General features: G+C 39.0%; 1 protein-coding gene across 1 annotated transcript in view; it reads left to right on the forward strand.

Moving 5' to 3' along the window:
- Positions 1 to 51: 51 nt before the first annotated feature.
- RELN (reelin) overlaps positions 52 to 27,615 on the forward strand; it is a 495,668-nt gene continuing 468,104 nt past the window's right edge. The window contains exon 1 of the mRNA XM_029918775.1: positions 52 to 277. Coding sequence (XP_029774635.1) covers positions 52 to 277 — 226 coding nt within the window. The remainder of the gene's footprint in view (positions 278 to 27,615) is intronic.

Consider the following 27,615-nt stretch of genomic DNA (forward strand, 5'->3'; position numbering starts at 1 on the left):
AAACTGAATGAGCGAGCGGCGCTCGGGGCGCGCGGCGGCGGCGGCGGCGGCATGGAGCGCAGTTGCTGGGCCCCGCGGACTTTCCTCCTGGCGCTGTTGCTGGGGGCGACGCTGAGGGCGCGCGCGGCGGTGGGCTATTACCCCCGCTTCTCGCCCTTCTTTTTCCTGTGCACCCACCACGGGGAGCTGGAAGGGGATGGGGAGCAGGGCGAGGTGCTCATTTCCCTGCATATTGCGGGCAACCCCACCTACTACGTACCGGGACAAGAATACCATGGTAGGTACCACAGCGGCTCCGCGCTCGCCGCCCGGCCCGGTGCGCCCGCGAGCGCAGCTTTCTGTCCCTTCCCTTCTTCCAAGGGGCCATTTAAAAGAGAGCGAAGAGAACCCTTCCCTCAATCTAGGGCTCTGTGAAGGGACAGAGAACAAAGTTAGTGAGGCTCGAGTCGCGAGTTGGGATTTATTCGCCACACATCACACACTCCCCTCACGCATCTGCTCGTAATGAGCCGGTTCTTGTGGGAAACGCCTGAGATCGGGGGGCTGGCGTCGTTCTTCCTCACTCTTCGTCCTTGCAGCCGACACGTTTAGTGGATCCGCGCGTCTTGTTTCCCTAACCCCGATGCTTGGATTCCAGACCTTTGTCCTCTTCCCGGTTCCCCCTGAAGGGTGGCGTTGGGGCTGGCGCGGGGCTTGGCGGACGGGCTGGTGACAGATTGACGCTCCCCGGTCCCCGGCTGCAAAGTTCCCGCTGCTCGCCAGCCAGGGGTCCTTCATTTCATCCAGTGTCAAACACCCCTCCTGAAATGGAGCGGCTTGCTTCCAGCTCTTTATTCTTTATAAGGTGTCCTTTAAAATGTCCGTTATAGATGGGTTACAAAAAATTCCTCTTTTTAACATGCTGCTTGTTTTTCAAGTGTTCTCTGTGTTGTGTATCAATGACTTTGTCTTTTATCTGCACAGCTTTAATTTCCAGGTAAGGGCTGGAAGCCCCTAATAATTTAAAGATACCTTTTAAAAGAGGATCATTATTCTGGAGTCCTTCATCAAAAATTAAACATTACCGAGGAAGTATTTAGCTCCAAGAAATAGAATTTTGCGTGGTGCATGTATTTCGACTCTTTTAAGCTACTAAGTCGTGTAATGGGGGGCGGGGGAAGATGCTGTCCATTTTCTGATATTTCCTCTGGCACTTCTTAGTATTTCACGTTCAAGAAGCTTCTAAGCCATGACAGGCACTTATTTGATTAGAATTTCAAGGCCAAAATATTTATACTCAATCAAATAGAAACTATTGCCTAGTAATCTCATATTATAGTTTCGGTGTCTTGTAGGCTAACAGTTATTGACATAGCAGAAGATAATCCACCCAGCAGCTGGTGTTTCAGGTAATATGCATAGAAGAATGAGGAGAGTCCTTAAGTTTTCTATTAAAGAAAATACCTTCATATCTGCTTTAAAATGTTTTGCGCAAATAAATGCTTTCTGGAGATTTAAAATCGTGCTTTTACAACTTTCTTGTGGCATGGTGGCAGCCTTGTCTGTAAAGCCAGGCTTCTAATTCAGTGGAATTTCAGACTTTGGAAAATTAATTTTCTCTAACTAGTCCCTTCTTTAATAAAATGTTTTAGCTCATTCTCTTCCCAATAACATTCTGGTGTTTTTTTTTTTTTCCTGAGGTCATGAGAATCTTTTAAGTGGAAAGGCCAGCCAATATGATGGCACCCAGACCTAACCTAGAGACTGATGGATTGAGCCTGTCACTTGGTGTGACCCTTAGCAAAGGGGCTTGCTTGTTATTAGTTCTAAGTGAGAGTGGTAGGTGAGTGAGCCAAAGCTGGGCTAAAAGGTAAAATTGCCAGGTTGTAATGGAAGGCTTTGTGATAACAAAGCCTTGTTACTTTTTTTTTTCCGTTTTCTGCATCCTTTGTAAGGTGCCATTGTAGAAAACTTAAAATACTAAAATATGACATAGTATTTACTTTTGCTGTAAAGCTAGCAAATAGAAGTCAGCCAAAGTCTGACCATAATCACATCCCTAAGTCTGAAAAGGAATAAATGATACACAGTAAGAATAAAGTGTAATTCTTCAAGTTGGACGTTGTGGGGGAAGCCGCAATTTCTATCTCTTTTCTGCCATCAGGAAAGAGAGAAGTTTATTATGTAACTTCAAGTATATCAGATTACTATAAACTTTGAGAATTGTTCATATTTTAAATTTCTGTTACTTGTTTTATCAAATATTTAGATTTTGAAGCTGGCTATAGCTGTAGGCCTGCAGTATGAGTTCCCTGTAAAATGTTCTACAAGGTAGAATTGCTTAAGAATGAAATGCGGCTTACATGTGTCTCTTTTTCTTTTAGACTTTTAAAAATTAATGTTAAAGTTAACTATATAGCATCCTTAAGAATTGAACTGATAATAGGAAAACTTAACCTATTATACATTTCCAGTTGGCTCATTTTATAGGAGACCAAAATAGAAGGCCATTCAGCTAAAATTTTTTAAAGCTCAGAAACCTATAAAACCTTAGCTTGAGATTTTATTTCTAACCTTTATTTCTCAATCTTTAAAGGCAGAGATTATGTTTGGAAAAATCATTCTTATCTACGATTTACCTTGGACTTCTCCTTTGGAGGAATGGTGTTTGCGTACAGCTGATGGTTGTCACTTTTTACCTAAAAGAATGCATTGCCATAGAAGTCATACGTACAAGGGCACCTAACACAGGACATGACTGTAGATCAGAGTATGGTGTCAGCTGCCCTCTGAGACGTGAGCTGTGTGACAGAGCTCAGAAATGGAAAGGCAAATGTCAGTCTAGTATAAAAGCGGTTCAGAATTATGGGTCTCTCTATGTGTCATCGTTCTTTAAAGATTTTTTGAAAATTTTTTGGGAAACAAAAATGTAACACTAAAGAATTTGAAGCTGGCATGTCTAACAGTTGTCATCTATTTCCAACGTTAAGTAGTTTATCCATATATTTGCAGTTTTGGCAATTCTGGAAACAGTGCCTGGTTATTTCTACTAGTTTTCATCTCTTTATTAAAGGGTGTCACTCAGTACCTCTGTTTTTATCTTCTTTTATCTTTTAAATTCTGTTGTCTAGACTCTCTTGAGATGGCCTCATTAGTCACAATGGACTATGGTGTCCTTGCATGAGTATACCACACTCTAGAAGCTCAGTAAAAAGAGGTCCTGTATCCATCATGTTGAATTAGAAAGGTCTCAGGATAAGAAACTTTTTTTCCCTAGAGTTTACTGTTTTTGCACAAGTCCCCAAGTATGGTCAGTTTTTACAACACGGTTTCCAGGATCAAACCTGATTTTCTTTTTTTTGTATAAAGTTGTGAATAATGGGAAGATAGGAAATGGAAACCTAGATGGTCTAGTCAGTAGCCATTTCTCTTTCCCGGCTGGCGATGCTCTGCTCCCTCTCCTGTGGACCCGGGCAGTGTGGTGAAACATGCAAAGGTTGAGTTGAGTTGATGTCTGTACCTTTCCTTTCCCACCATCACCCCTTTTCCTTCTCCTCACCCTCAGGTAACTACCTGTCCTTTTTTGTTTACAACTTCCTCCCCCAACTGATTTGTAATAAGGATGACTCATCAACATTGACTGCTCCCACAGTCTTAATTATAATGGTAGAAAGATATTTTCCTTTTTTGCTTTGTTTTGTTTTGAAGAATTGTAGCATCAAGGAGCAGGCAGATACTGTATTTTGGGATAGAAAAACTTTTAGAAATCCCTGAAATCATGTACTGATTAACAAGATTGGCTTTACTCAGTTACCCTCAGAGAGGAGAGGTCAGACATCAGAAAAAGCAACTATGAAAGCCAAGCATAAGTAAATGAGTCTGTGGAAAGTGCCTCAGCTTGAGGAAGACATTTTGTCTGAATCCTGAAATAGACTAGAATCTCTATTCTTTAAGGAGGCATAAGGTGGGGCAAATGTTCCCTTATGGTGAAAAAATGTTCTAGAATATTGATTGGGGAAAAAAAATTGTCTTAAGCAGAACTGAATTGGCGATGTGGTATAATGCTTAAAAGGGGGATTTTATTGTATTTTGTAAATACAGTATCACTGTTGGTGGTTCTTTCATGCTACATTTCCATTCCGTTATTTAATCATATTGTGGGGTGATTGGGAAAATCACTTCCTGCTAAAACTGAGCATTTACCTAAGAAAAGATATAATTGTAGAAAGTAGACCACTTTGTCATACCAATTGACAATATTACTATTATAAATATATGTGTTATGGAATCAACTGGTTGCTATTTAAAAATCACTCTTCAATGGCAGTGCAATATAATGACCTTTCAAATATAAGAATGATATATATGTCAGACATAGTTTTTGGTAATATACTCCAGATTAAATTCCTTCAAGGGAATGATTTTATCACTTGAACTAAAGTAATGTAATATTGGTAACGTGACTGTGTTGTCGATCAGGTTTGTGGTTATTTGTCCTTTACTTGTCTCAGATTACAGAATCAGCATATTTAAACTGTTGGGGTTATTTGTTAAATGCAATTTATAAGTGAACTGCAGCTGTGTCCCGTTTGTATGTGGCTGTGAAAATTTACCATTTTAAAGCACTTTGCTCTACTTGTTATATGTTTCATCTTGCTCTGTACAATTCATTTCAAACATGTTTTACTGAGGTGGTTCAGATTGTTTCATAAATCATACAAATCTTACTGTAGTGTATTTCCTCATATAAGGTTAAAAAATCAAGACTTAAATCAACTTGTAGGCTCATAATTGAAAACATCTCGTTTAGGCAGATATTCTTTCTTAATTACCAGAAATTATTTAATTAGAGTATTTCCCTCCAATTTTTTGAATCTTTAAACTATTACTTTTATTTTCATTACAAATACTAAAGAATAAAATAAAGTATCATTGTAATCATATATTTTTGATAAAACATTCCCATAATTCTTCTTTTCACCTTTAAAAAGTAGATGATATATGATTGTAACAAGATTTAAAGTCCATACTATTGACTTTCAAATTTTTTCATGAATTAGTTTTATTCAAAAGAATATATTTAAGAGCCGTCTTTTATTTTTTTTTTTTTTCCTCTCTGGAATTGATCAACTTTATAGAACAACCTGGGAACCTTATATTATCAATTTATTTAGAATGTGTTACATATTAAGCCATAATTGTTCTTCTGATTATTTCAGATGACACTTACTATGCCTTTAATGTTCACAAATAGTTGCTGATGCGTTGAACCCTTAGTATTTCAAATAGCCTTTACATTTGAAAAGCATAAATACAGTAACCAGTACTTTTTCAACATTGGCATTAAAAAAAATTGTATATATATTCACACAAAATATATATAAAGTCCTTACAGAAACTTTAAGTTCTTTATGTAATATAGAAATAGCAAAAATGGATGGCCCTACACTCTGTCAAGAAGAGAAGGAAGGAGGAATGCATTCTGTTAGAATGGCCGGTTGACTATGAACAAAGAAATGGTTTAAGCTTCGTCTGAGTAAAGACATAACACATATAAAAATAGAAATTCATTTATCTAAATACTTTGGTTTCAAGAAACATTTGCTTGATTAATCTACTTCACCAATTTATACCAAACTGTATAAAATCATTCTTACCAAACTTAAGCAAAAAAGTATTAAGGAGACATTTTCAGAAATTGGCATTGAATTTTCAAATACAAAGATTTCATAATGACTGGCCAAACACAGGAATGGTATATTTAAAAATACTTATTCTTGGCTGTCAAGTAATACCCCATGAGGTGATCTCTCTTTGGTTTTAATTGTGTAGCTCAGAGAGTAGTTTTCACCATGGTACCTGCTATGCCCCATCTCACTGAAGGCAGAGCTGCTAAAGGGTGGAATGCTATGCCTACAGGTTAACAATTATTTCTAAAATGTATGTTTTACTAAAACTATACATATCTTTTTTTCTTTATTCAACCCCATCTAGGAAGCCATATAGCAGTGAGATGTGGGGTGTGTTGAAGGATCCGTACAAAGGTAGAGATGTTGCTTTGTGGCTTAAGGCAGCTCTAATAACTGCATTTGCATGGGTATAAAATAATGATGCCATCTTATTGGTTTCTGGTGCTTCAGAGTCCGGTCAAAAAGGGAATGAGGGCCTTGATTTAAAGCAAACAATAGATTGGGAGTTAAGAAGGGAGATGTGTCGCTCTGGAGTAAGTACCATAATCTTTCTTGAACAAGATCTGCTTTATTGTTCTGCACCATGGTCTATTCCAGCTCAGAATAAAGATTCCTTGACTGAGAGTTCAGTGTTACTAACACTAAAAAGAGCAGTCCAGGGAGCACAGTCATGTATGTATTAGAAAGAGTTCAAGCTTTGGCTGCAGAGAGAGTGGGGTGTGTATCCTTTTTCTGCCACTTATTTGTCATGAGCCCTTAGCAATTCTCTGTCCTCCCCAAGCCTCAGTTTCCTTATTGTGAAGTATGAAATAATAATATTCATTTTCAGGGTTGCTTTCATCAAATAAGGTTATGCATATAAAGCATATAGGTGCTTATCAGATCGTAGCTATTATCATCTGGTACAACCACCCAACATTAGGTAAGAGTATTTGAAACATCGTATATATATATAGATCGGAGCCATTTACCCATGCATGCTCATTATGTGGTATATTTCAAGAGAAATTTCAAATTGAGTTATTGAGGAGAGTCACAAAAGTAAAAAAAAAAAAAATCAACTCATCACCAAATATGTATGATCAGAAAGTGCTTCCTGGCCAAAATAAATATATGACTTGCCTAGAATTGAGAGTTACTTAGTGTGGTTCTAGTCCACCCAAAACTTTTGTTAATTTGTTCAATTCCTAATTCAAACTTTACTATTCCTAAGTTAACTATTTTTTTAATTTGATGATCATAACAACCAAATTTTGTATATTTAAGTGTAAAAGTCTGGGAAAGATGCCAAGATAAGTAAATATTGACATCAGTTTAATGTATTTTGTCAAATCCTGTGATATACATGACTAAAACCCCATGGAAAATAATTTTGAAATACAAAACTGTTTTAGCCAAACTAGAATTGAGAGAGATTGGTTTTGATAGTGAATCCAGAGTTCACCAGGTCCTCAGGGACTGATTGAGGAAACTTAGATCCACAAGTGGTTAGGTGGAAAGTGGAAGGTCAGTTCATTTATAATACAAAATATACTTGTCAGAATAAAGGCTTTGGCTGTCCAGTGCATTCTGTCTGTTTTTATGGTCAGCAAAAGACTATTAGCAGGTTGTTTGGGAGCTTAGAGTTTGATGATCACAATGGCAGATTCCAGCCTCAAGGAATCTTCTCTAACCAACTCATGTGGGCTGGGCCGGTTGACATCTTCACTAGACAGTATTGGAGGAAGACTGTTCTGTCCCTAGACTCCATAATGCCTCATTCTGTCACACACACTGCTTGTTATTTACCTAGTCATTACGGAAACTCCCTTTCTTACTACTGGTTTTGTTGAGAACAACTATGTGTCTACTTAAAAATACCTCCAAAACTCCCTTGCTGTAAAATTTAGTGAGATGGCGTGGAAGTCTACTGGGTGGTATCTTTAGAAAGATTACCGATAAAAATGATAAAGATGATTTAAAAATTTTTTTTAATGTTTTTTTTTTAATTTTTGAGAGAGAGAGAGAGAGTGTAAGCAGAGGAGGATCAGAGAGAGAGGGAGACACAGAATCTGAAGCAGGCTCCAGGCTCTGAGCTAGCTGTCAGCACAGAGCCTGATGTGGGGCTCGAACCCAGAAACCGTGAGATCATGACCTGAGCGAAGTCAGATGCTTAACCAGCTGAGCCACCCAGGCGCCCCAAAGATGATTTTTTTTTTTTAAAGACTCAGAAAATACTTGCTTTTTGTTTTACTCTTACTCATTTCTTCCAGCCAGGGTGTGGTACAACCATCTTGTGACCTTGAGGATGATGGTCACATGGTAAGAATGGACCAGGAGTTTAGAAGGAGCCTTGGTCTTTATTTCTACCTTTGAGTAGCTGTCCCAGCCCAGGAATACCTCTTCCGAATTTCTTGTATCTTTAGAAAACTTAATCAGGTTCCTGTTATATGCAGGTGAATGTAGTCCTAATTATTTCTTCTAAAGGCCCAGATGACCCAGTTTACATGCTTTTTAAGATCAGTCACAATTCTTGTATTAAGCTCTGAACTGCTCTCGTCTTCCTGTAGAATTGTTTTTGGCCACTGTGATGGAAGTAGAGTGTTTCCTAAGACACTTCTGATAATACTTTTTAAAAATACCCCTTAAGGTGCACTACTTCGGCAAGTAGCAAAAATAGTGCATTTCGTGTTGACATTTTAGTAATGCTTGAGAAAGTAACCTGTTCTTGACCTCCAATTTCTAAAGTTTTTTATAACTGACAGTTTATGCTAGTTTCCTTCACCAAACTTGTTTCCTGATGATCCTTTCCCTCAAAAATGCAGCATCACCATATGTAAATCCTGTTGATGTTTCAAATACTTAAATGTATGACATGGTTGTGAATGTGAGCTCTGCCCCAGCCTTAACCTTGTTTGTTATGTCTGGCTCAGCCTCTAGGACCAAATCCAACATTGTCATTTCTCTTGCTTGCTACATATTGGCAGAGGAAGCAGGCATCTCAGTCTTACCCTCAGGAACATGTAAGGTAGGCCACCTTTGTTATGAATGTTGAAATATCCTATGATCATAGTTCCAGTTCTTTTCTTATTTCCTTTTCTTACATAAATACTTCCTGTATTCTCATACTCAAAAAAAAAAAAAAAAAAGAAAAACAGGTTCTATGTCCAGTGTTGGTGATGGAGGAAGATACAGAAATTAGTGGGTTTTACTCTCTTTTAGAAAAATCAGGTTCACATTTCTGTTCCAAGCACTGATATATGAAAAAATAAAAAAAGTTGGCTCTCAAGGGCTTAGAAATAAATTAATAGCAACAATATTAATAGCAAACCCTAAAGTAGCACTTAATGTGTGCTAGGCCTGTAATATGTAATTTTCACATCAGCTTTATGAGTTGGGTACTGTTATCCTCCTTGTATGGACATAGGAACTGAGTCACAGAGAGGTAAGTGTTTTGCCCATGATTTCAAAGCTATTAGGCAAAGTGCTTAGTCTGTCTTGTTCCAGAATTTATGCTTCTAATTGGCATGCACTTATTTATAGAAATGATACTTATATTAGGAAAAGGATGATAACACGAAATAGTAAGAGATATTTTAAGAAAGAACAAAGAACAGTAAAAGCCAATTTTGTTACTTAAAGATTGATGGGTGCCTGGGTGGCTCAGTCAGTTAAGCTCAGGACTGCTCTTGATTACAGCTCAGGTCATGATCTCATGGTTTGTGAGATGGAGCCTCGGTCAGGCTCTGCACTGATAGTGTGGAGCCTGCTTGGGATTTTCTCTTCCTCTGTCTCTGTGCCCCTTCCCTGCTTGAGCTTTCTCTTTCTCTCTCTCTGTCTCAAATAAATAAACTTAAAAAAAAAAGATGGCAAACCTAAAGCAGAAAGATGATATCTATGCCAAGCTAGGTTAGAATTTCAGTCCTAAATATTCATTGTCTAAGACATTATCTTCCAGATAAAGCAGAAAGTAAAGATATCACTTAGTATACTGTTGACCTGAAAGAGTTAACATGCCTTCAAAGTATGATGACAAATAAAACTATATGAATGCGATTTGCAAATTTTGTTCAAATTTATTCTTAACATTTTGATGAATGTAATTTTTATTAAGTTTTCTAAGTAAATAGAAAGTTTGTTCTCTGACTCACTAATAGAACTGAAGTAGAATTGGAATACAAGAGGAGAATTCTAAACTTGGGCAGAGGGACATTTCAAAAAATTTTTATTGAAGTTCCTGTATTTGTAATATATTCCTTTATTCAGGAAATTCTTTTATGTGTTATCAGTGTGCAGGGATGACCTGGGTAATTGAGTGCTGGGGCACTCACTGAGCCCTGTGACAACCCCGTGCTCCAATCTGGGTATCTAACCTGCTCACTAGTCAAACAAAGGTCTGCGTACATGGTGAAAATGACACCACTGTCATAATGTTTGTTTTGCACTTGGCTTTGTAGGGTTATTTTTCATTCATGGATCCGATCTGTAAAAAAACACTTTCTGTTGTGCTCGTTTGAACAAGAAAAAAAGAGCAACTGCCAAGGATCATCTCTGCCCTTGTCCTCAAATAATTCACCTTCTTTCACGAAGGGCAGAAGTCAGCCTTAGGCTTTGTGGCAACCAGGCAAGTGTGACACATGAGGGATTATAAGACCATCAGTGCCTAATGCCTAGAAGCCACCCTTCCCTCGTACTTAACATTAGTAATACAAAAATGTCCTCATATGTTACCATCATCATAGTTGATCCTGAAGTTTGCCTTCAGATCTAAACCGAGATTCACTGACCCCTGGTGGAAACTAAATCAGAGGGAACCCACAGAGGTTCTCAGAGGGCCTGAATGGAGGCCCCGTGCTTTCACTAAGAGAAAAACATTTGCCTCATTGGACTTTAACAAAAGGATAGTAGTTTTTATAAAGATATTATCAAAAAATGTCGAGAAGGTCCACATATAAACATTTCCTTTTCTCAGGTGGGACAAACCAGATCCTTTCTTCCATTAGCCTTCCCTTGTAAGCTGTGTCAAGTTGTAGGTCAAGCGGGTGAATCTGTGAGCCTCAAGTATGGGGTAGGAAGCCATAAGACTGCTTCCCCTAGTCATCTGCCTTGATGCGGGTATTAAACCTTTGAGTATATTTCTGTCAAACAAATGGTTTATGTCAGCCTTTTAACAGAAATTGTGAGGCAGACACTTCAATTCCAAATAAATTGTGAAATATTTTAAACATATAGAAAACTACAATCAATGAAAATTCAAAATTGGTATCCCTAATGAGTACCCAAGGGATACCTATCTATATTCACTGAAGTAAAATGTAAATGTTCTGGAGATCAAGCTCTTCACAATTATTAAAATAATACTCACTGATGTGACCTGAATGGCCAAATGACTTGTCTAAACAAGTTTGTCCTGTCCCTGCAGTACTGGTTGTTCCCAAGAATTTCCACAAAATAATGAAAATACAGAAGCCCTGCAGAATAGAAAAAGAATAGGAAATCTTGAATGAGGCACATGCTTGGTTGCTATCCTGATGAAATAGCCATTAAAAGAAAAAAGCACTACTTGGTTAAAGACAAATATTTCCAATGAATAAAAAGAATGTTTCTCCTTAGAAATGTTTGTTAGCGAAGGAAACATTAGAATCAGAATTTCAGGATGGCTATTAGAATATTATACCAATATGGTAATAGCCTCTAAACCTTCATTTTTATGAGCCCAGATGTCCATCAACTGATGAATGGATGAAGAAGATGTGGTATGTACATACAACAGGATATTACTTGGTGATCAAAAAGAATGAAATCTTTCCATTTGCAACCACATGGATGGAACTAGAGTCTATTATGCCAAGCGAAATAGAGAAAGACAAGTAAATGATTTCAATCATATATGGAGTTTAAGAAACAAAACAGATAAACATAGGGGAAGGGAAACAAAAATGAGATAACGGAGAGGGAGACAAGCCATAAGAGACTCTTAAATACAGAGAACAAACTGAGGGTTGCTGGTGGGGATGGGTGGGAGGAAGGGCTAAATGGGGGATGGGCATTGAGGAGGGCACTTTGTTGGGTGAGCACTGGGTGTTATATGTAAGTGACGAATCACTAGATTGTATCCCTGAAACCACTATTATATGGTAACTAACTTCCATTTAAATAAAAACGAAAAGCCTTTATTTTTACTTATGTCGAAAAATGGACCTGACTTGAAAATTTACGAGTTTTATTGGCTACCACAGAGTTTGTAAAATGGTGGGTATGCCAGGGTATTCTTTTTGCCAGATGTAGAAACTGGCTCTAGCGAACCTGGGCTAAGCAGTTTATTAATGGAAGGTGGGTTAAGTTGCATGCAGAACAGGAGGAAAATCCAAATGTTGGAAATGATGATAGTATGTCAGGTGGTCAGGAATCAAGGTGGAAAAGGGACCATTATTTCCTGGCTTTTTTTCTTTTTTCTTTTCTTTTTTCTTTCTGATTTTGAGTTTCTTTAGGATGAATCCGCTTCAACTCCTCTCCTTTCTTGTGTCACTGAATTCTAATTCCAGGACCACAAATCTCCTTGGCTTACCTGGGGTCTGGCCCTCACACTTGGATGGCTGTTGGGTCAGAGGGATAACTTTCCAAAGGAAAATTGAGGTGCTGTTACCCCAAAGAAGAGGGAGAGGGCATAGGACAGGCACAACAACAAATAGCTGCCACAGTGTTCAGTGTATACATTTAAGAACAAAAGACGTGAAATGACTTCGGGGATAGTAAATGTGATGTTTATAACACAGGCTATGTCGAGAAGCAGTGTTCTCTGAGGTGCTGTAGCATCCTTCATCAGATACGAAGAGTATAGTGATTTTTCTTGGGGGAGAAAGGGCAGATCTAGCCTAAAAGTGAGTTACCATGCTTTTGTAGCTTTGTGAACATGTCTGGTTCTCTTCCGGAAGCTTCACAGTGATGTACAGACTACCTACTCTTGTACAAAAAGCTGGCTTCTCTGGGATGTGTATCCCCCTATTCACTTCATATCCCTCAGGGATCTTACATTCAGTGAGTGACCTGCAAGGGAGCATTAGAGATAAATTAATGAGTGCATGCCTCTCCTTTCATTCATCAATATAGGCAGACCATCCCTATATTCACTGGGTGCATGTCAGAATGCTTCTCTCAGTTCTCAGCTTGCCAGGACAAAAGCAGCATGTATCACGGTTGATCACTCCCTTCTCCTTGACACATTTTTGTCGTTTGGCTCCTGGGATTTCACCCTCCTAGTTTATCCTTACCTCCCTGGCTGCCCCTTCTCATCCTTTGTTGTGTCTTCCGGTCCTCCCTGAGACTGTGTTATACTAGGGCCTCAGGCTCTCCCCTTTACCGTTTTCTCTTTCATCTGCCCTGTCTCCCTTACGATGCCATCCATTCTGATGCTTTAAGGGCCATCTACATGCTGGTGACTCCCACATGACTCTGAACTCCTATGTCTTACTCCCCACTCAGCCTTTCCACTTGGATGTCTGTTGGCATCACCAACTTCATGTACTCCTCGTGCTGCCACCCACAAGATAGCACCTCCTCGAGTCTCTTCAAGTTAATTATTGCCAGCTGAGGTCTTAACAGCCATTCAGTCCCCAAACCTTCTTTCTCTACATCCCACCTCTGATCTGTCCTTGAGTCCTGTTGGCTTTACATTAAAACAACACCCAGAAGCTGCCATGGCCAACACCTCTCACTTGGATTATGGTAGGCTCCTAGTCTGTATGCTCTTAAAACAGCAGCCGGGGTGATCCCGCTGAAACCAAAATCATGTCATTCCTCTGCTCCATAACTACGGCAACTGGTCCATTCTACCAAGTTGCCTGTACAGCTCTAGTGTGCCTGTTTTCTCAGTGTCCCATCAGCTTAGCATTTTCACCAACAAAGATGCCTACATTCGAATGATAAATCCTATCATATTTCTATCCATGCCTTTTGTTGCTCCGGAGAAAAAGGAAGTCCCTCTCCTGGCCTGTAAGGCTCTGCAGTGCTAGGCTCCTCTGTTATTTCTCTGACTTCATATCTTACTCTTCCACTGAAACCATGGAAGCCTCTTTGTTGGTCTTCAAACACATATGGATTCAGTCTCCTCTCAGAACCATTGTACTTGCTGTTCCCCTGTCTAGCATGCTGTTCCCCAGATAGCTCCTTGCTTCCTCCCTTCCTGATTCACATCCATATTCAAATGTTACCTTCCCAGTGAGGACTTCCTGACCATGCTTTTTACCACTGTGGCCTCTCTTCTCCCTGGTACTCAATATCCCCCAAACTGCTTTGTTTTTCTTCATAGCTGCTTTCATTATCTAACATTTTGTTCTCTACCTTGTTTGCCTTCTGCGTACCGTCAGCATAATGCCTTTAAGCTCCAGCAAGACAGGGATTTTTGCTGGTTTAGTTTGCTGCTTTATTTCCAGTGCCTAGAATGGTGCCTGGCACCTAGCAGGCACTTTAAAAATTTTGATTTAATGAATCAGTGAACAAAAATAGCCGTTGGGAAACCTGTATAATCTCAGTTATAGTTAAAACTGTCTTAGAAAAGTGGTAATTCTAAAATAATTAAGGCAATTGAGAGGATTATTTATAAAGGATTTGTGAGTACAATTTCTAAATTTTGGCCTTTTGAGTTCATGATAACAATGTTTAAAAAATCTGAAAACTGTGTCTCTACTTTCCCACCCTCCAAACTTACAAAATTCTCATGACTTTTGTGAGACCACGCAATGCTATTTATAGAAGTCTGTTGGACTGGCTTTCCTTTAACTATATGTTAGCATATCCAAAAAAGTTCTCATAGCAATTAGTGACTACAATTATTAATAGAAACTATAATAGACTTTAAGCTCTTATTCCCAGAAGCTTCTCTCTGCAGCACCATAAATAAATTTGAAGCAATTTTGATGAATGGGTAGTTAGTTTGTATTTAAATTTTCATTTGAATGAGAATAAATAATGGGAAGAACAGAGACCAAAATAACTTGGCTCCGTACTCAACAGATATGCAATAACCTTATAGAAAGAAAACATAAAAAAACCCTCAACGTTCTCAAAAGATTTAATCTTTTAAGAGAAATCTATTTGAGCAATGATGACTATATGAAGGGAACAGCAGCTAAGAATTCTGGATCTTCATTCATTGTCACTTGTTGAGATCCCATAAGTTGAGCGGATCAGAGGTTCCAAGCTTGTAGATGTCAGGTGCATGTTTTCAGGTGTTGATAGTGAGAATTGCTCAAGTATTATGGAGATTTAAAAAAGAATTCCCACTCGATTCCTAATGTATTTGGATACCTTAATTTATGAGCCTTTGAAATAAGAGGAGACTTACATCTTAGGGAGTTGTGATGCATGGCATTTAAACTCAGGAGACTGGCTGGGTTCATTGCTGGATTTTGTGTTTTCAAGCTGTGCGGCTTGAGCATCTGACCTTACCTCTCTGTGTCTCAGTATTCTCTTTTGAAAAATAGCAGTGATGATGGTACCTGTCTCATAGGTTTGTTACCAAACTTCAGTGAGATAGTACATTTAAAGAGCAACACAAGGGCACCTGGGTGTCTCACTTGGTTGAGTGTCCAGCTTTTGATTTCGGCTCAGGTCATGCTCTTATAGTTTGTGAGATTGAGCCTTGTGTCAGGCTCTGTGTGGACAGCCTGGAGCCTGTTTGGGATTCTCTCTCTCCCACTGCCCCTCCCCAGCTCACACACTCTGTCTCTCTCTCTCTCAAAATAATTACACGTTAAAAAAAACAAAGCAACACAATGTCTGACACAGACAGTAGTATTATTAATATTGTGATATGCTTTCTGGTTTTTTTTTGTCATGAGTAAATCTATATTTATAGTAATAGGATTTATATTTTTTTCTTATTCTCTTGACATTTTGTGATCATTATAATGGAATTTTTCTTAAACATAATTTTAATAGCTGCATGCATAATATTATGTTGGATGCTTGTAGCATAATTTATACATTTGTATGTTTGACATTTTTGTCATAGTCATTTTGTTTTCAGTGATATAAACACTGTGATGAGTATCTTGCACATCTTTTAAATTTTGGCCAATTTCCCCCAAGTGGAGGTTTTATTTTTACTTTTTTCATGAATTTTTATATACAGATTATATTAATAAATTAATAAAAATAGATATATTTTTCTTTTTGTTTTCTCATATTGATTTTGTGCTTAGAGAGGCTTTTTCTACTTAGAGACAAGGTAATTATTCACATATTTTCTGTATTTTATTGTATTTTAAGTAGTGGATTATAATAAGTTGCATGCATTGTTAAGTGTGTTGATCTTATTTGTTTATGATTTTTTTCATGTGCAGCAAAGGCCCCCCTAGATCCACAAAGGCATTTTCTGTTACTACAGCAACTTTCTGTCATTACCTGTTTTGTCTTAGCTGCTATCAGAAATGCTCTTGAAAAAGCTGTCCCGTGTGCCATAGGGATTAAATTATTGTTACTGATTACAGTGGTTGAATGCAAATGCTGAGTGACTTTACTAAAGCTTTGGAGAACCTTTGCTTTTTTCAGCAGGACCTATTTCACTGTCCTGCACAGAATTCTTTTTGGGATTCTGATATTCTCAATTGTGAACCACCAGGGGATCAGGGAAAAACTGCTGGCATCATTAATGTACTCTGGCTGATGGTACCTGTTTTTGGGTGCCAGTCTTATAGCATTTCTGTCTAATCTTGTAGCACACATATGTTATCTCATGCCTACAGACATTAGCAGTGTGTGAAGCATCTACCTCTTTATCAAAGAAAAGCCAGAAAGTGAACACAAAAGAAATGCAAACTATGCAGGTTTCTTGTCCTTTCCTGTTTAGCCCTCAAACTACCCTGTTGTTCTCAACTCTCTTGTTTCTAATAAGCGTCTGTCTGACAGCGATGCCATATCTCATCCTCGCCTTCTCTTTTCCTCAATCTAGTGATATCAAACTTTAGGAATTCTGAATGGATGACTGCCCCCTCTGTTCGAAATAGAAGTCAGGTGACTGATGCCAGTACTGGTGACAGCGTCTGCCCAGGCCTCACCCACATTTCGGCTTCATCACTGCTTCTCAGTGGGACAGTGCCACCCTATAATCCCAAGAAATACTCAGTGGGAACAGTTTAAAAGTTGTTATAAGATCCAGTGAAATCTTCTTTGATATTGTCCTCAGAACTGAGCCCTTCAGTTAATCTCTAAATCTTTTGTAAGCAGGCTATGTTTTTATTCACATATATACAAACATACACGAGTGGGATCAAACTATACCCGCCACAGTCGGCTTTTTTCACTCAGCTATATGTACTCAGTATCTTTCCACACCAATAAATGCAGAACTTCATCTTTGTTTAGTGCTACATAGTATTACATTGTATGGATACATATAAATAAACTTAATTCCCTCTACTAGTCAATTTGGGGTAATATGTACAACATTGCAAGATTTTTTTTTTCCATTCATGCTCATTACTCACTCATTGATGCCTAAATACTTTCATAGTGGAAATAACTAGAACTGAAATTTCTGGTTCAGAATTTAATAGCATTAAGATACTGATAACCTACTGCCAAATTTTCCTCCAAAAAGATTATATTGGTTTACACTTAGTTCAGCAGCCTCTGTGCACACTCACACTAATGCTGGGTGATATTCTGTTTAGTCTTTGCAAACTGTACAGGTTTGAAAAATAGCATATTTATAACTCTTTTCATTTCTTTGATTACTAGGGAGATCAAATGCTTTTCTTATATCTCCTTACTAATTTGTGTGTGTGTGTGTGTGAATTATCTGTCCGATCCTTTGCTCATTTTTTCTATTTTAGAGTTCCTTTTTTTCATTGGATTTGAGGAAATCTTTATTATGTTAGTAAATCCTTTGCATTTTATCCATATTTTTACCCAGTTTGTCCATTATCTTTTGATTTATGTAGTCAAACCTATCAGTTGTTCCTTTATACAGAGTGACGATAACACAGTGTGTGGTAGTATGGTCTCTGGGATCAGATGTGCCTGGATTTTAATCCTGGGACTGTAATTTTTTTCTTCAAAAGCTAATTCTGGTTATTTGTGATAGTTACATTCTACAAAGTCTTTGCAAACACTGAATAAACACTAAACCACTGTTCCTAGAGGAAATGTAGAGTTAGATTTCTATGAGCATCTGATCACATTTTCACCAACTGATTAATACACAACCTTATTTTTGTGTGTTTTTATTTAAAGATACTTATTTAATATATATCGTTGATTCATTAACATCGAGCTCATGGTCTACAGCATTATAAGTTATGCGTGAATGTATTTTTATCAAAAGGCACATCATAGCATTCTTGCATTTAGGATCACTAGGTAGCCCGTCAGTACTGTGGTTTGGGGCCATTTCAAACTGTGAAGTCACCAACAAAAAGCTGAAAAATGGGGCACCAAATAGACCTTGAAAAAGATACTTGTTTAAAATATAAGAGCTGAAATAGGAAGGCAGAGTGTTGACCTCAGCTGGGAATGTGTGTTTGGTAACTGAAATAGTTGTCATTTGGTATATCCCCATGAATGACTGTGAAAGCACCTTGAGTCTTGATTGGGGTTTGGTGGTTACAAATACATTTTAGCAAGTAGGTGAGTTAACACAGAAGGAGTTGTGAATAAGGGTTGACTGTAAACACTGCTGTGACAGTTACTTAATCTCTCTAAGGCCCCATTTTTTGTATAAAAGGAAAACTGACATTAAAATGATATGACAGTCAATAAGATAATGTATGTTATACAGCAAGCTTATCAATGTTAGCTGCTATTGCTGTATGGTTTCTGCCTTCATATAAAGAATCTCATGAACCTTTAGATGACAAAAACATCTGTATATAGGGGCATCTGGGTGGCTTAGTCAGTTGAGTGTCTGACTCTTGATTTCAGCTCAGGTCCCAGGGTCATGGGATCAAGCCCCACATGGAACTCCACACTCAGCTTGGAGCCTGCTTGGGGTTCTCCCTCTTCTTCTTTCTCTGCCCCTTACCCCCTACTTGTGCATGCTGTCTATCAAATAAAATGAAAAACAAAATGAAAAAAACATTCTTATATCATTTCTCCTAGAACTTAAAAAAATGTTTAGTTTTTACATTTAACTCTCAAATTTATTTGCAGTTCATTCATGTCTAAGAAGAATGGTACCGGTCTGATTTTTCCCTGCATGTTCTACCAGTTTCCCTCAGTACCCTTTATTGAATAGAATACTTTTCTCCCAGTGATTCTTGAAAACTTTTTTAAATGTTTATTTATTTTTTAGAGACAGAGAGTGAGCAGGGGAGGGGCAGAGAGAGAGAGAGGGAGACACAGAATCTGAAGCAGGTTCCAGGATCCAAGCTGTCAGCACAGAGCCCAATGTGGGGCTCCAACTCAGGAACTGCAAGATCATGACCTGATCTGAAGTAGGCCACTTAACCAACTGAGCCACCAAGGTGCTCCTCCCACTGATTATTAATTATTCTCTAGTATGAGTGATCTTTTAAATTACATCTTCTAACTGGCCATTTTTAGTACAGAAGAATGATACTGATTTTTGCATATTATGTGTCTTTGGGGGGTTGATTTCTTCTATTTTTAGGAGGCATTTTTAAGGCATTTGCTTTTATTTTTTATTAATTTTTGAGAGAGAGAGAGAGAAAGAGTGAGCGAGTGAGTGAGCCTGAGCAGGGGAGGGGCAGAGAGAGAGGGGGGACACAGAATCTGAAGCAGGTTCTAGAACTCTTGCTGAGCCATTTCCCCATTTCTGTGAGATCATGCCCTGAGGCAAAGTTGGATGCTTAACCTGCTGAGCCACCTAGGAGCCCCATTTGAGACATTTGAAATGAATAGGGCATGATCTAGGAAGAAGGCACATTGTATACAAACCAGAAAGGGATCAAAACAATTAACTTAATTTTACATCTTGCTGAACAAATTTATTCCCAAAAGGTCAGTAGGGCAAAAATAATATACTGAAATTTTAGAATACTTGAATGGGGGTGAGGGTTCAAAACCCTAGCTTATTATTCTCATAGGCTTCTCTTTTGTGAGTGAAAATGCTTCCATTATATGGATGGAGAGTCCAGGATGGTAGGAATACTCACAATAGAGAAGACAGCAAACGTGTCCACATTAGCTGAGCTGTCATCACTACGTGCAGGGCCCTTGATGAACCCTTTGTGCAATTAACTTCTTTATTCTTATGAGAACATCATGGGGTAGGTACTAGTGTTATTCCCATTTTACAGTTGGGATAATGGAGGTACAGAGAAGTATTGAAACCTACAAAATGTCAAACTAAATCAGTTCTCTTCTTTCCCATTATTCTGAAATTTTAATTGAATTTGGTATGATTGGCTTTTTATATTTCAATAAAACCATGACAATTCATTTCAAATTCTTTTATTTATTAAAAAAATTTTTAACATTTATTTTTGAGAGACAGAGACAGATCATGAGCAGGGGAGAAGCAGAGAGGGAGGAACACACAGAATCAGAAGCAGGTTCCAGGCTCTGAGCTGTCAGCACAGAGCCCAACGTGGGGCTCAAACCCATGAACCGTGAGATCGTGACCCAAGCTAAAGTTGGGCACTTAACTGCCTGAGTGACCCAGAAGCTCCCAATTTTTACAATTAAATTTTGGATTATAAAAAGAGGAGAGCAAATTGAAAGTTTCTAAACCTATACACAGATCCATTTAGGTGCCACTGATTAAAATATTTAGTGGACATAGGAGTGACTATTGTGATAATGGTAGATTTTGCCTTAAGTCATCTGGTGGTTGGTGCTAGCTAGGAGAGCCCCCTAAGAGCCTCTGTCTGCAAGCTCTGATCTAGAAGAGAGATATAACTTGATCATCATATTGCCTAGTCCTCTTCACCCCACGATTAGGGAGTCTAGTTACACTTTTTAGATTGCTACTGATCATAGAGATAAAGATGTACTCCATTCTCATTTGCTTCTATCCCAGTATCCAGGACTAAGGACTTAGTATCTAGATCTTTTTTAGTTGTTAATAGATGAGGAGTGAGTCCTGTATCTACAACTTACCATATTAGTGCAACTTTGAATGAATGGCAAATCTCATAACTGGTCTGTACTTCTATTTCCTCATCTGAAAGAAGAGAGGGATCAACACACACTTGACAAGGTTCCTTTTTCTTTCCTTTGTATTTATTGTGAAATATTTCACGCATAGAGAAAATAAAAAGAATGACTTAACATCTGTGCACTGTCACCCAGATGTATGTAACAGATGTAATACTTGCCACATTTGCTCAGATTAAAAAAATTTCTTTTAATGTTTATTTTTGAGAGAGAGAGAGAGAGAGAGAGAGAGAGAGAGCGAGCGCACGCGCGCATGCATGTGCAGGGGAGGGGCAGAGAGAGAGGGAGACACAGAATCTGAAGCAGGCTCCAGGCTCTGAGCTGTCAACACAGAGCCCAATGCGGGACTCAAACTCAGGAACCCCAGATCATGACCTGAGTCGAAGTCGGGCATTCAACCGACTGAGCCACCCAGGTGCCCCTGCATTTGCTCAGATTTTTAAAAGAAATGAAACAGTGGAGATCTAAGAACCCTTTTTATCTCCAGCCGACTGCTACTCCTACCACAACCCGACCTGGTGTGCCGAAGTAGACTTGTGCCCATAAGGTTATTTTTATACTTTATTCTTCCTGGTTAGGTCATTTCAAAAGGTATTCTGTGACTTGCAGACTAATTTTTAGTTGTCCTGTTTGTGTTTTGGTAATGACAGACTCATGAATTCATTAGTACACCTATCTAATATATTAAATATGTTATATTCACATAATAATACATACATGCGCGTGCACGCACACACACACACACACACACACACACACACACACACACTGATTTCCGAATGGAATACCTAAAGAAATCTACTTTGAAATGTCTTTTGGGAAATGTTCTCTTTTCTCCATTGTGTTTGTGAGCATTCTGTGTTCTTCAGAGCTGACACCTCCTATTGGTGAAGTACCCCTCAGCTTTGACTTTGTGTCAGCAGAGCCACACTTCACACTTGCTGGTGATGGAGGGCAAGCAAGGAGCATAAGGGACACTACTCAGCAATGAAAAAGAATGAAATCTTGCCATTTGCAACTATGTGGATGGAACAAGAGTATTTTAAGCTAAGCAAAGTAAGTCAGGCAGACAAAGGCAGATTTCACTCATGTGGAATTTAAGAAACACAATAGATGAACATAGGGGAAGGGAAGGAAAAATAAGATAAAAATAGAGAGGAAATGGGGCACCTGGGTGACTCAATCCAATCAATTAAGCATCCAACTTCAGCTCAGGTCATGACCTCACGGTTCCTCAGTTTGAGCCCTGAGTCGGGCTCTATGCTGACAGCTCAGAGCCTGGAGCCTGCTTCAGATTCTGTGACTTACTCTCTGTACCTCGCCAGCTCATACTCTGTGTGTTTCTCTCTCTCTCAAAACTAAAAACAACAAACCAGAGAGGAGACAAAGCATAAGAGACTCTTAAATACAGGGAACAAACTAAGGGTTACTGGAGGGGAGGTGGGAGAGGATGGGCTAAATGGGCAATGGGGATTAAGGAGGCACTTCTTGAGATGAGCCCTGGGTGTTATATATAAGTAATGAACCACTGGGTTCTGCTCTTGAAACCAATACTATGTTGTATGTTAACTAACTTAAATTTAAAGAAAGGAAAAGAAAAGGAAAGAGAGAGCAGGAGAAAGAAAACAGCATAAGGAACAAAGATAGCAAAGGCGGTGGGGAAAATGGGGGTGGCAATGTGACAACAGAAAGGGAAGAGTGATGAGTTATAAAGGGGTGTGTGTGTGTGTGTGTGTGTGTGTGTGTGTGTGTGTGTAAGAGGAATGTGTGCGAGGGGCTCAGGATGAGACTAATGAGTAGAAGGAGCCAATGTGTAGTTGAGGAGTTCAGGTGAAGGGTGGTAGTGAGCAGAGAGGAGGGTGAAGGTGTGGTAAAGGAAGCGGGAAGTATGTTTGATTGCAGATGTTTTGTTTGTTTGCTAAAGGCCATTGCTTTTTATAACCAACTGTAGACAGTTGAATGTATTAAGGATTAAATAAAATAATTCAGAAGTGAGAAAGGAAAGAAAAAGAAAGGAACGAAGGAAGGAGTGCCTAGGTGACTCAGTTAAGCTCCTGACTCTTGATTTCACCTCAGGTCATGATCTCAGGTTGGTGAGTTCAAGCCCCACATGAGTCTCTGCACTGACAACTGGTATTCTTTCTTTCCTTCTCTCTACCCTTCCTCACACTCATGCTAGTGCTCTCCCTCTCAAAATAAATAAATAAACTTAAAAAAAATTAAAAGAAGGAAGGAAGATAGTTTTTCAGAAAGAAGAAAAGACAACTTTGGGAAAGTCTTCCCACCTAAATGTTTTAAAATAAGAGCTAACTTTTATTCTGTGGTGGTGAGGAGAGGGACAGAGAGACACCTTCCAGTGGTGTTTGGGGGACTGAGAATTTAATGCTTCCATTACTAAAAAGTAGGTTATATTTACTTTGTGCTTCTTAGCGATATTTTGCTAAGAATTTTATATACATTTTTCTCATTTAATTTTCACAACAGCTCTTTGAAGTGATATTTTAGGCACATTTTACACATGGAGAGACTGAGGCATGAAGAGAATTACATAACTTTCATAGAGCTAATAAGTGGCTGAGCAGAATTTAAGTCCAGGGGAATGATTTCTAGAGTTTGGGGCCCACACTCCAGAATTATGTCTGATGCATTTGTCTCACAGCCAAAACAACAACAGCAACAAAACAAAAATAAAACACCCCCACCCTAAACCGTAAGAAACAACTCAGAAACTAATTTAGCAGCACGTTATGTTTTTACTTGCCTTGCTCTTGAGCTTATAAGACTACATACACCACTTTCCATTATGCATGAGGGAGTTGCCTACCTCCTGGTGAGTGCATTACTCAATCATTTAGCATCTCTTTATTTTTTTGGCCTTATCTTGCCCTTTTTATTGTTTATGAGCTGCCATAGGAATATAAATGATTGCAAACAGGGTGGGCAGGGACCTAAATTCATTAGTTTGTGATTTCTAAGCCCCAGTTTAGTTGCTCCATGAGTAAAGCAAAGAATAGATCATATTTCTCGGATGGCTATTGCCAATCATAAATTTTACAGATGATTTTTGAATTTCTTGAAATCTGAAGTATACTCAAACCATATAGTTTGAGAAAAAATGAATTAGTTCTCCATCAGGACCTGGGACAGTTGTAGAGGATCCTCTTAATTCTGTCTCCTTTCAAAATTGTCATCCATTTACCTTAGCTAGCCAGGAATACAGGGGTCCATAACAGACATGTGTTCTATGCTTGTATTTCTTGAACAAGGAACATTTTCAATTCCCCTGTTCATTAGCACTTTGCTGATCAAACACATAGTCCACATTTGTGTTTAAAGAAATTCATCTGCCCTAACAATTTACATACCCCTTTGTGCACACTCCACCTCCGAAACCCCAGCCATCCATAAGAGTTGACACAAGCTTGTTGGTGATTTCTAAAGGGTAAAATTAGCTTGTATACAAAGCAAACACTTAAAGCTGTGTTCTTTTTTTAAATTTTTTTTAATGTTCTTTATTTTTGAGAGACAGAGAGAGACAGTGGGAATAGGGGAGGATCAGAGAGAGAGACACACACAGAATGGGAAGCAGACTCCAGGCTCTGAGCTAGCTGTCAGCACAGAGCCTGACACAGGGCTTGAACCCACGAACCGTGAGATCATGACCCGAGCTGAAGCCAGACACTTAACCAACTGAGCCACCCAGGCACCCCAAAGCTGTGTTCTTTATTAGTTACATTGGCTCTGCCATTTCTAATTCTTTGGGAAATGGCTTACAACCCTTTTTTTCTGTATATAAGGAAGGATTTGGGGGACTAGAGCAGAGTGTTAACTTTGCTGACTCACAGGAATCTTTACAGCAAATACATACATGTATATACTCAGGCATGGATATACATATGCACAAATAGAAATAAAGATATGTTGGCACATTTAATGTAAGCCTTATTTTTTTCTTAGCATTTCACCACTTTAATCCTACTTTGCGAACCAGTTTTATTTAGAAAGGATTCTGCTGTTTTATTCATTGATGTATTCATTCACTCATCAAATATATCAGGAACTTTCTACTCTTATGGAGGTTATAGCCAAGATGGGGGAGTCAGAAAATAATAAGTAAATTAAACGTATAGAATGTTAGATGGGAAAAATAAAGCTAAGGAGAGAAAAAGGCAGGGCCTGTCAGATGGTGGGGCGTGGGGAAGGTTTCACCCTGAGAAGATGACTTTGGAGGAAAGACTTGAAGGAGATGAGGGTGTGAGCTCTGTAGTCTATCTGGAGGAAGAACTTTCCAGACACAGCAGGGGTGGAGAGTGTGTCTGTGTGGGAAAGCTGCAAGGGGAGGAAAATAGAGGAAAGATCAAGTCAATACAGAGTTTCAAGGACCTTTGTAAGGACCTGAGGGAACCTTTTGAAGGGTTTTGAGCAAAGGAGCAACTCCACTGAATTTATTCCTTTGAAAAGGATCATTCTGGGTGGCTTAGTCGGTTAAACTTCTGACTCTTGATTTCAGCTCAGGTTATGATCTCATGGTTGTGGGATGGAGCCCCACATTGGGGGTCTGTGCTGACAGCATGGAGCCTGCTTGGGATTCTCTCTCTTCCTCTCTCTCTACCCCTTCCCTACTCACACACTTTCTTTCACAATAAATAAACATTTGAAAAAAAGGCTCATTCTGGGTTGCTGAGTTGAGAGTGAACTGTAGGAGAGGAGGAAAGGAAGTAGAGAGGAGATAGGAGGCCATTGTACTCATATGGTTGGCAAATGGTGAAGAATTGGACCAGGGTAGTATCAGATTTTAATGTTTTGAAGATAACATGGGGTAGGAGGCAGGGAGAAGTCAGGATGGCTTCAAGAGTTCTGTATTGAATGACTTGGGGAATGCATTTGTCATTTATTGAGATAAGGGAGGAGGTTCAGGCAGAGTGAAGGAGCTCAGTTTCATGTTAAAATTTTAGGGGAACTGTTGGACACGTGTAGAGATTTCTAGTAGATAGTTGGATGTAAAAGTCTGGAATTTGGGGAAGAGGTCTGGACTGGGAATATAACTATGGGTGTATCTGTATGTGAACAGTATCATAAGGAGGGAATGTGGTCACAAGTCCATGTCCATGGAATTTACTAAGTAAGGCAGGAAGCAAAGGAGCAGTGAGTGATTAGTGAAAAATTAATGGGTTGTGTGTTTTGAGATTTGTGTGACTTAAATCTCTTTTCAGACTTAATTTTTGTGTGTGTACAGTGTAGCAGTGTAGCAGGGATCTCAGACATCCCTTTCTTGGACTAAATGATCTCTAGGGCTCTGCTCATTTCTTAACTATAAAGTTTAAAGTTTCTGATTTTTTTTCAGTTTTCAGTTTGGTAGTGGAGAAGCTCAGATACTTTAATCTGGGTTCAGTAAAATTATTTTTTAATTTTTTTAATGTTTATTTTTGAAAGAGAGCATGCATATGTGTGCAAACACACACACACACACACACAGACACACACACACACACACGAGTTGGGGGGGCAGAGAAAGAGAGAGAGAGAGAGGGAGATGCAGAATCTGAGGCAGGCTCCAGGCTCTAAGCTAGCTGTCACCACAGAGCCCCACGTGGGGCTTGAACCCATGAACCGTGAGATCATGACCTGAGCCGAAGTCAGACACTCAGCTGACTGAGCCACCCAAAACGCCCCTTAGTAATATTATTTCTGAGAGCTATTGTATAAGGAGTCATTCGTGTATGGCTACTCACAACGGTTTCTGACACTAGTCTTTCCTTTGTTCAAACATAAGATCAGACCAAAACTGCACACACATGCTCATGCACATAGACACACGTTTTGATAATAATCCCTTTTTATCAGTTTGATTTTTTTGTGCCTTCTCTCTCTCTCTCTCTTACACACACACACACACACACACACACACACAGTCACTGAAATCAAAAACATGTTTGAGACCTTTACGACAGTGAAGATTTTCCTACTGTGTGCTCTTTGCTGCTGGGAGGGGAGATGTCGGGTGGCTGAGAACAATGAATGGTCGAAAACTACCTGTCAGGCTGTTTCATTCGTATTGGACAGAGGCATTCTGCTGTACATGTGCATTTTCTTTAAATTTGCAGGAAATTATTCACAAATCAGACTTTAACTCCTATTTCAAGAATCTCAGCCCACAGATCTTACTGTCTATCCTCAAATTAATGGGAACCAAATCTCCACATGATTTTTAAAGTTTCAGGAGCAGTGACTGGCACTGGGTCCTGTACATGATAGAGGAGGACAAATGCACTCCCTAAACTGCCAGTAGAAAGTGTCTGACTTTTCTGGGAATGAATACTACTTGACTTCTTACCCCGTGTAGGCACTGCTTGGTGCTTGAGACACATTGTCTTGATTTAGTTAATCCTTATATGAATGTGGTGAGGTAGATACTGATTTGTCCATTGTGTAGGTGAAGACCTGAGGCACAAATAGCTTAAATTCCTTGCCCTGGGTCATACCAGCAGGGCTGGCAAATTTAGGAATTAGTGCTCCAGGGCTCAGAGCTCATGCTTGTCCCATGATATACATTGTAATTCGTAGGGCATACAGGTCAGGAGAGCCAGATTAGGAGAGGTGGGGTCTGCCTAGGGGAGTCTGCAAGGATCTAAGTCTTTGCTGGCACTTTACCGGGATGTGCTGTTCTAGTGTTTTCTGATGCTCAGGGGACAACTGGGCTGTATGTTATTATCCTCCAGATTATTATTAATGCTTTTTCAAATCCATGTTAATGTACGTATTTTGCCTTCATGAGGATTTTTTGCAATGTTTAATGTCTCTGTCACACAAACATGTGAGCATTACTTAGCCAACAATCCCGGAGCGACTG

The sequence above is a fragment of the Suricata suricatta genome, chromosome 2, assembly GCF_006229205.1.
Source record: "Suricata suricatta isolate VVHF042 chromosome 2, meerkat_22Aug2017_6uvM2_HiC, whole genome shotgun sequence".
NCBI classification, from domain to species: Eukaryota; Metazoa; Chordata; class Mammalia; order Carnivora; family Herpestidae; genus Suricata; species Suricata suricatta.